Raw genomic sequence first — 10,000 nt, 5'->3', positions numbered from 1 at the left:
GAGGCTCAGGGTTTAGAAGAAGTGAAATGATTTGAGTTCCTTGACTGTGTCGTCACATCTTCGTGAGTCTGGCTCAGACCATGAAGCTGCTGAAGCTGCGGAGGAACGTGGTGAAGCTCTCGCTCTACCGACACTTCACCAACACGCTCATCTTCGCCGTCATAGGTCAGAGAACCACCGGGCAACTCAGTTGTTGTGATAAAGTTGTTGCAGGTCTTTAAAACTCAGACGTGTTTGTGTGTTTTACAGCTTCGGTCATTTTCCTCATCTGGACGACAAAGACCTTCAGGATGCCCAAGTGTTTGTCCGTGAGTACGATTCCGAGCCGGCTGCTCGTTCTTCTTCTTTTAAATCGTTATGTCTCTGCGCTGGCGACACCTAGTGGCTGGAGGTAAAATGTTTTCACCTTGTCCGTCACATTCTTGTGAACACGATATCTGAAGATTCAAATCTGAAACAAACACAACTTAGACTCACACATGAACTGATGGGAAATGGTCGTCAAAGGTCAAAGGTCACAGTTCACAAAAACGTGTTTTTAGCCTCTTGAATTTCTCAATTGTTCTGTCATGATTTTATTTCCCCTCAAACTCTTTTTAGAATCTTTATCTTCCTGTAAAAGAATATATAACAACTACAGTGTGTGTGTGTGTGTGTGTGTGTGTGTGTGTGTGTGTGTAGGACTGGAGGGAGCTGTGGATAGATGACGCGTTCTGGCGCTTCTTGTTTTCCATCATCCTATTGGTCATAATGTTCCTATGGCGACCGTCAGCCAATAACCAGAGGTAAGTGTGTGTGTGTGTGTGTGTGTTTGTCTGTGTGTTACTTTGACAGTGTGCAGTAAACTGGTTTGTGTCACAGATACGCCTTCAGTCCTCTGGTGGATGAAGAGAGTGAGGAAGAGGAGATGGAGCCGATGATGAACGAAGCTTTCGGTCAGAAACTCTCTCTCCCCATGTCTCCTCTTCTCCTTCCTTACTTCCTTACTTCTTTCGTTTCTCTCCCTCCCTCCTTCCTTCCTTCCTTCCTGTTGGTCAGTTAGTTTGGAAATTAGTTGTTCAGATTAAAACCGTTGATGAATTATCGATTTGATTAAAAAAGAAACAATCGCTGGTCCCTTCATTAGTTTCCTCTGGTACCATCACACGTTATCAACAGGTTTTCACTGCACGTGATGAAACGACCTGTCGTCAGGGGCGTGCGACGTGATGAGGTCAAAGGGCAAAGCTCCAGAACAAAAAGAATGATTCTTGTAAATGTTATGGTTTTTATTTTAGATACATTTAAACATAATCATGACAGCAACAATCTCCTGCGAGCTGTTTCCAGAGGGTTCAGTGATGTGCTCTGTCGACTGAGGAGTAGAACTTATAGAAAAAGTTTATCTCTCTTATGAGGCGGAACCGTTTTCAGTGTGTGCTCCTGTTGCAGTGAAATAAAAACATGTGATGCTGTTTGTTTACAGAGGGGATGAAGATGAGGGGCACGAAGAACGAGACCAACGGTTCAGCCAAAGCAAGCAAAGTGGTGAGTGACGACGAGAAGCTTCAGAGGAACAAGCGACGCTATCTGCTGTAATGATGTTAGACCTCTAAATCCTCATTATTAGGATTATTGTTATGATTCCTTAAGAGAAAACCCCTGATCTGAAGCTGACGGTGTTGTTTTGCAGGATGAGGATCTGAAGTGGGTGGAGGAGAACATCCCGTCATCGATGGCAGACGTGTAAGTCCTCATCATCTTCTTCTCTTCCTGATCCTGATTCTGATATCTGGACCATGTCTGAAGACACTGAGACTGATCTGATATCAGCTCATTCACACAATAACAACTTGTATAAAGTATTTTAACAGCTGCATGAAGTGATGTCACTGTTGTATTAACTGGCTCAGGTTAAATCTAACACAGCACCAGAGCCAGACCTCCAAACTGAATTCTTTCAAACGCTACACGTCAGTGAAACTAATTTACCTAAAGACTTCAGACGTGGGTTCACATCCTCCAAGACACAACGTCTTCAACAGTATCGGAGGCTTTTACGATGCGATGATAGAAGAAAGTGTTTCTGTGACTGTTGACGTGTGACGCTGTGTCGTCTCTCCACAGAGCCCTGCCCCCCCTGCTGGACTCTGATGAGGTCAGTGTTTTATCTGCTCTATATTAAACTGTACGGTGGCTCTGAAAGCTCAAATCACTGCGTCCTAGGCTTCATACACAGGACTACGTTTTGCTGCCAGTGTAGAAGACAACATGGAGAATCGATCCCAAACGTTACCGACGCTGTTGTGACATTAAATTCAAAATTCCTCCTGTAAATAATAGTCATACTTCCTGTTTACACCTTCACACACATGCCCAGCGCACGTGAGTGGTCATGTGATGTGTGTTCTCAGGCGTGTTAGAATGGACGAGGATTAAAACTGACGTGGAGCTTGTGTGGACAGACATCGTTTGACAGAACGACGTCGTATGGATGAAGCGTTAATCATGTGTGTCTCTGTGTGATTGACATGTGCAGACAAACACTTGGACAGAGACAGAGACACGTAGTTTTCACAGTTTGCAGTTAAATGTCTGGTTCATGTGCATCTTCCTCAAAACTACAAGATGTGAATTCAATCAAAAACATGTGAAGAAGAAAAGAATAATCTTTAATAACAAAAGATAAAAACAGATTATACAACAAAAAGTAGAACATATCATCAGGGAACATTTACTGTGTGTTTGTGTGAGTGAGTGTGTGTCTGCAGGAAACACACACACTCACATCCTACCTGTGAACAGCAGGGGGCAGCAAACTATCAGCAGACAGCATCAGTTGCCACGGTTACGTCACACAGTTGTTTATCCTCTTCTGAGCAGAACAATGTGATGCTCCGTGTGTGTGTGTGTGTGTGTTGCGTGTGTGTGTGTTGCTGCAGCCGTTCTACTATGAGAAATCACTGATCTGATTCTTGTGAATCCTGTGGAAACATCGATCTTTGTTTAATTTCCGTCTCTCGTTCCGTCGTCTCCTCTGTCGACGCGACGTTCCGATCGTTTCTGAAATACCTCGGATCTCCGAGCGGATCCTTGACCCAACAATCAACAAAGTGCCTCTTATGTAAACTCAACGTCTTATGTAAGCTGGCGTGTGCAAACTGACAGATATTAAAACCCATAGAAAATATTAAGGACGGACACGGGAACGTCCTTCATGCTCTTTGTGTTGTGAGGAAGGAAACGAGGAGAGAAGGAAAGGGGACAGACGAAGGAAAGAAGGAGGGAAACGAGTCTGTTTCAGAATAAAATGTCTCTTGTTACATGTCAGTTATGTGTAATAATCATGTTAAATTAAGGCTTTGAAATCCTTCTCCTCCATCACATCAGTGAGTTATGTCGTAAACTGGAGCCTGTTTGACGTGGGAGGGAACAGGAACAATATAATCCCTCATTACAGGAGGAAATTAAGGGGAAATAATTACTTTAACTCCCTCCATTCATGTCCTTATGGCAGATTATGTAATGCACCCTGGTTATTTAAGAGGGATATCAAAGAGAGATCTGAACCCAACCTGCATATTATCCACGTTAAGACAATGATGTCATCTCCTTCCTGATTAACGAGGGAGTTAAACTCTGATGACGCCAGTGAAAACGTGACCTCATTCACAAGCAACAACAGACTGAACAAAGATGGACGACGCGACTGATCCCTAAAGTGAAGCCCAATCAGCGTTGTCGCCCCCTGGTGGCTGGCGGCAGTATAGAACATAACCCCCCCCCCCCCCCACCTCCTCCGTGTTAGCAGATGAAACATGGACCAAACGATGCTTTCTGTCATATTAGCTCGTTCTTATCACACTGATGTTTAGTTTTAATTAGTTATTTGATAAACGGGCTGAAACGTCATGATTGACAGCTGAGGCTGACTCACGATTGGTTGAATGCACGTATGGGCGGGGTCTTGATACCGCAATCGCTACTGCACAGACTCTGACTGCAAGTGACGTGATCACCACAAGATGGCAGCGTTCGTATCCGAGATTCATAAGCTTCATTTCTGGAGGAAATGCGTCGTCCATCTTTATTTTCGGTCTATATCTGCGACCAGGAAGTAAATGAAATGTTTGTTCTCTGTTGCAGGAAATCATGACGACCAAGTTCGAGATGTCCAAGATGGAGTGAAGAGGAAGAGGAAGTAGAGTTGAAGAGTCTGTTCAACAGACGGAGAAATAAAACCGATGACTATCGCTGTTGGAGGTGGAGTGAAGGAGGACGACCTGGTGGACGAGAGAGGGAACGCGGAGAAGGACGAGTTGTTACGCAGACGGCGGCGGGTCGTGGTTCGATGCCCGGATGTATGAGCTTTGTAAGCCCTGGTTGTACGAACACTGGGAGTCGAATCGATCACAGCGACACGGACACTTTTTATTCTTTCTTTTTATCGCCTGTTTGTAATTATCTCTCTCTATGTGTATATATATATATATATATATATAACATCAAATGTGTCAGAGATATATATATATATATATAAACAGATTTCCCGTTACTGTTTCTTTTGCCTTCTCACAGTTTACTCGCCGAGATGTGTTTTTCAAATCTTGCGTAATTCGACATTTCCTGTGTTTACTGACAGTGGTTTTGCTTTTGAAGTTAAAAACTGTTGAGTTTCATTCGTTCAACGTGTAAAAGCTGAAAATGTGAATGAACTTATGAAAACAGATTTTTTTTTTTTGCCATCGGTTTTGGATCCGTGTTGTTTTCCGCTGCAGCTTCAGCCATTAAATAAAAATGTTTCACATTCAGACGATTTCTCTTCATAAACTGATATTTTTTTTTTTTTTTTTTTTTTGCAAATCATTTAATTGTTATTTTTGTGTGTGTGAATGAATTTAGGTCACAAACAAATCATCATGTTTGCTCCGTCTGGCTTATTAAAATCAAACTTCAATGAAACACTGGTTTTATTTTTAGGTGAATTTCCCTTCGTGACACTTTACGTCCTGGTTGATGATGACGAGCGTTCTTTTCCGTTGTCGTGGTGAAGCAACACGTCCATCGGAGGACGTACGTGTGTCCTGTGGTCGTCTACTTGAACTACAGGCGACACTGCCCCCCCCCCCCCCCCCCCCCCCCTCTTTGATTTCTGGTGGCACTGCTTTGTTTCGTCCTGTTGGCTTTAAGAAGACCAGTGAGGACACAAGGCTTCATCCTGAGCGTGAATCAGCCGATCATCAGCACAAGTTCGTTAGAAAAGTGACGTCACCCAGTTTCTTTCTTTGAGCAACTTTGTATTTGATCGATCGTGCACAAACATGACACTTTAAGGTATTTACACACACACACACACACACCTCATGTGTGTTGCGTTTTCTTTAACAGCAAACATTATCTCCTTTGACTGAGCTGCCCAGTGAGCAGCCAGCCGTGTGTGTGTGTGTTGACAGTGACTTGTCTGAATGGCCTAAACGCTCCATACATCATCCAGTTCAGCCGCAGGGGGAGGTCTGCAGCAGCAGCAGCAGCTCGCCGCCGCCATCAGGGAACTCGGAGGCCGTAAAACATTCAGACTTTTTTTCTGTTGCAGTTTCGGATTCGTCTGATCCCAATCTGAGGATCTTTCATCCTGAATATCTGCAGATTCTCTGGCTACAACCGATACAACTAAAACGACCTCTGTTCACACGAGCGTTTTGGCTCCACGTCACATGACCCCTCGTGTTCACTGGGGAAGCTCGTGCCAGTTTGTTGAGAAAGAGCTGGTCCGAGGCTAACAGCTGTTAGCAAAGACAACACGCTCAGTAACACTGTAGGTGATTCTCCATGTTGCTCTACACTGAGGCTGCTCTCCTCCTGAAGGAGGTCATGTGACAGGAGGTCATGTGACAGGAGCCTGACGAATCAGTGAAGGCTACTTCATGACTGAAAAGAACCAATCAGCAAACGGCTGTGAGCGTCGACGTCATCATTTCCAAACGTCTCAGTTTCTCTTCGTCCAGAATAAAACGCAGCCTCAGAGATTTCAAACTAAAATGAGACCAGCACAGTTTCCAAACTTTAGCGGTTCTAAAATTCCAGAGTCATGTGGACGACACTGTGACCGACATCTGGAACACAGATCGTAGAAAATCACCAGTTAACCTGATCTCCAGTTAACCTGGTCACTAGTTAACCTGGTCACTAGTTAACCTGAACTCCAGTTAACCTGGTCACTAGTTAACCTGAACTCCAGTTAACCTGATCTCCAGTTAACCTGGTCACCAGTTAACCTGGTCCCTAGTTAACCTGATCTCCAGTTAACCTGGTCACTAGTTAACCTGAACTCCAGTTAACCTGATCTCCAGTTAACCTGGTCCCTAGTTAACCTGATCTCCAGTTAACCTGATCTCCAGTTAACCTGGTCACTAGTTAACCTGATCTCCAGTTAACCTGGTCACCAGTTAACCTGAACTCCAGTTAACCTGATCTCCAGTTAACCTGGTCTCCAGTTAACCTGGTCACCAGTTAACCTGGTCACCAGTTAACCTGATCTCCAGTTAACCTGGTCACCAGTTAACCTGATCTCCAGTTAACCTGAACTCCAGTTAACCTGATCTCCAGTTAACCTGGTCCCTAGTTAACCTGATCTCCAGTTAACCTGGTCTCCAGTTAACCTGGTCACCAGTTAACCTGATCTCCAGTTAACCTGGTCACTAGTTAACCTGATCTCCAGTTAACCTGGTCACTAGTTAACCTGATCTCCAGTTAACCTGAACTCCAGTTAACCTGATCTCCAGTTAACCTGATCTCCAGTTAACCTGATCTCCAGTTAACCTGGTCACTAGTTAACCTGATCTCCAGTTAACCTGAACTCCAGTTAACCTGATCTCCAGTTAACCTGATCTCCAGTTAACCTGATCTCCAGTTAACCTGGTCACTAGTTAACCTGGTCACCAGAGTTCAGTCTCTTCTCGGTCTCCATCCAAACTTCCTCTGTCCTTTAACTCGACTCTGAATCCAGATGTTTGATTTGATCCGATGCAGCTGATGGTGAAATGTTCCCGTCAGAACTTTATGAAGCAGATATTGAATCTGACCGTGACGACGGACGCCGCTCAGCAGCACGTGGAGGTGTGGCCTCCATCTTTAGCAGCTGGTGTCTTTACGTTATAATCCGGACGTGTATCCATCTGTTCCTCCTCTTTCCACGTCTGTGACCTGAGCTGCAGCCCAGAGGAGGACGAGGGTGAAGACCAGTTATCAGACGCTTTCTTCATCCCCACTTTCTCCATCTACGGCTGTTTTACTGCCATTTATTGTCAGAGCTGACATGATTACCCATCTGTGTCCATTACCTTTACATGACTGTGTGTGTGTGTGTGTGTGTGTGTGTGTGTGTGTGCGCAGTTACTGTACACTGGCATTACGGCTGTAATAACATAATCCCAGAGATTTGGCCTGACAGAAAGACAGTATGCTGCCGATTTCAACTGACAGTAGGGAATTATCGTCACCGCACACGTTACAGACGGACAGACGTGTGTCAGCTGCTGCCGACACCAGAAGGTGTTTGTGGTCAAACCTCACAAACACAAACAGACACAAACACCAGTAAACATAACAGAGCGTTAGGGTCAGGAATAATACTGAAGAATAAACAAGTTCTGATACATCTAGAATAAAGTCCACGTGTGGTGTTACAGGTGATTATCAGAAGATCTGTCTCCTGAGTGAAGATGAGGAACGTGGAGCATCTTGTGAACTTTATTTTAAGCTGCTTCTCAATTATGACTTTATTCTTTTGATACAACAACATAATTCTTAGTCTTTTTCTCAGATCTGTTTTTCTGAGTCCTGATACTCTGTCTCACGTTCGGCTCCTTCACGTGTGTTTCATCTGCTGCGGTTTAACTTATTCATTATCATTTTAAGTAGCTGTAGCTGGTTCCCTCTGAAATGAGGGAACTGTTTCTTTACAAATACTACAAATATATTAGAAAACGTGAGTTGTATCAGTGTCACACAAAGTTCTGCCGGGTCGTCCACAGACTTCTGGACGTGCGGAGAACAACATTCACACCTTTTTTTCTCCTCAGCTTCAAATTATCCATTTCGATATTTTCTTTACTGAAACTAAGAGGATGTATTTTCAACCCGTTGATCTGAGGTCAGAGGTCATATTCTCTGAGTTTATGTGTGAAATCTAAATGTGGTGCGGCGGCGGCGGCGGCGGCGGCGGCGGCTGGCATATGGACGTCCCCGCCACAGGAAGCAGCTGCAGGATAATACATACAGATCCACTTAATACAAATAAATCTCATATTATTCCACCCATTACGTAAAAGGATGAGATTATCGATACACAGATTAATGAGCGCCCAATGGCGTTCCAGCGTGAGGCCCCGCCCCGCCCTGCACCCTCCGCCCCCCCCTCCTCCGCTCGTCCGTCTGCACGCAACACTTCAGTCATCCAGATAAAAATAGAAACCCCCACAATGACATTGCAGTTTAGTTGTTAGATTTTAGTCTTTATTGTACTATTTTTTTTTCTTGACAATTTGCTAGCGGACATGTGAAAACTTGGACCAACAAAACATCATCAATATTATTATTATTATCATTATTATTATTATGTTTTAATTACAGCAAATCATCAGACTGCGGAAAACAGTGAGAAGATGTGTTTTTTAAAAAACAAAACAAGAAAGTAAAAGAGAATCCAAACCGAACAGGAAAAGAAAAATCATTTTGACTTGAGTATTGGATGATGGTTTTCCTTTGTTTTTTAATTCATGTACACAATATAACAGTCTAAAAACATTGAACACACAGAGCTGAAGACGTTGCAGTGTTGGTTGGGGGGGTGGCAGTCCTCAGGGCAGTTTATATACTGTAGCGACATGGTCCTGCTGTACTGTCAAATATCTACTGGGATGGACGGGGGAGGAAGGAAGGGGGGGGGGGGGGGGGGGGGGGGGGTGGGCGAGGGGTAGACTACAAACCAAAATGGCCGTCAATATAAAACTAACAGTCTTTTTTTGTCTTTTTTTTTTGTTTTTGTTCTTTCAATCCACCAATCAGGAGTCGGTAGAGACGGAGAGCGGAGGTGAAGTTCGACGAGGGAGGAGGAGGGGGAGGGTCGGGGGGGCGGGAGGGGGGAGGGGGTTGGAATGTCTCGATTTTCATTTTTTTTAACATTTCTGCGTTTTTCTTTTCTCTCGTAGACAATATAAAATCTTACAGACAAGCAAAAGAAAGAACAAAAAATAAAAACACTGGATGTGCATGTGTGTCTGTACGTGTGCATGTGTCGGACGGAGGCGGGGTGGCGAGGGGGGGGGGGGGGTGAAGGAATGTGTGGATGAAGGGGGGGGGGGGGGGTTTGAATTATTGCTTTCTGAGTAATTATTTATTTCTCACTTCTCGTCTACGTGAATCGCGTCTCAGTCTCTCTCTCGCTCACCATGGTAACACGTGATCACTCCGTTATTCGGGAGGAGGGAGGAGGGATGGAGGAGGAGGGGGGGTGTCTGTGAGGGTGGGAGGGGGCGGGGCTCAGAGCTCCTTGCTCAGCGAATCCCGGGCCGTTTTAATCCTCTTTGTGTGGCCTCACACGTTTCCCGCCTTTTTGTCTGGTAAATGATAACAGAAGAGATTGAACAAAGTATTAAAATAATGATAATAATAATAATAATAATAATAATAAAACAATCATACATGTGTGTGTTTAGTGGTTTAATACAGATGTCACTGTCTCTGATGTTAGTTACTTACACAAAGAAAACAACAACAACAACACAACAACAGCTCGGTGATGGACACTATGAGAACAGTGTCGTCACGTTGTGGAGGACCACGGTCACGTGACCAACAGGAAACTGTCTGTCACCATTTCCCCTTTTGATCCGGTCTCTTTGTGCTCAGAGGAGATTTTCCCCTAAAATAAATAAAACGTCAGCTGTTCGTCTGCACGGAATCCGTCTGTGTTTAGCTTCCGCCCGGAGACACGGAGCCAGAGCGAGAGAGGACTAGTTAA

At 44.4% G+C, this 10,000-nt stretch overlaps 2 protein-coding genes and 1 long non-coding RNA gene across 4 annotated transcripts in view; 1 reads left to right on the top strand and 2 right to left on the bottom strand.

The window, feature by feature from the left end:
* zgc:162698 (uncharacterized protein LOC560165 homolog) overlaps window positions 1-4,941 on the top strand; it is a 12,250-nt gene extending 7,309 nt beyond the window's left edge. The window contains 8 exon segments of the mRNA XM_034604887.1: window positions 57-165; window positions 250-308; window positions 682-785; window positions 862-935; window positions 1,466-1,527; window positions 1,673-1,725; window positions 2,107-2,137; window positions 4,126-4,941. Coding sequence (XP_034460778.1) covers window positions 57-165; window positions 250-308; window positions 682-785; window positions 862-935; window positions 1,466-1,527; window positions 1,673-1,725; window positions 2,107-2,137; window positions 4,126-4,167 — 534 coding nt within the window. The 3' untranslated portion in view covers window positions 4,168-4,941.
* Window positions 3,356-4,018, bottom strand: LOC117773177. Its single transcript, XR_004615871.1, has 2 exons — window positions 3,975-4,018; window positions 3,356-3,901 (listed from the first exon to the last, which is right to left on the bottom strand). It is a non-coding gene; the product is annotated as an uncharacterized LOC117773177 (long non-coding RNA).
* A 3,524-nt stretch (window positions 4,942-8,465) lies between the features above and the next one.
* Window positions 8,466-10,000, bottom strand: part of si:ch211-137a8.4 (uncharacterized transmembrane protein DDB_G0289901) — a 29,777-nt gene continuing 28,242 nt past the window's right edge. For both annotated transcript variants that reach the window (XM_034604877.1, XM_034604878.1), the window contains exon 4: window positions 8,466-9,596. In XM_034604877.1, coding sequence (XP_034460768.1) covers window positions 9,574-9,596 — 23 coding nt within the window. In that variant the 3' untranslated portion in view covers window positions 8,466-9,573. The remainder of the gene's footprint in view (window positions 9,597-10,000) is intronic.

The sequence above is a fragment of the Hippoglossus hippoglossus genome, chromosome 13 (assembly GCF_009819705.1).
Source record: "Hippoglossus hippoglossus isolate fHipHip1 chromosome 13, fHipHip1.pri, whole genome shotgun sequence".
Lineage (NCBI taxonomy): Eukaryota > Metazoa > Chordata > Actinopteri > Pleuronectiformes > Pleuronectidae > Hippoglossus > Hippoglossus hippoglossus.
The sequence above is the reverse complement of the archived record's forward strand: the minus strand, read 5'-3'. Positions and strand labels throughout refer to the sequence as shown.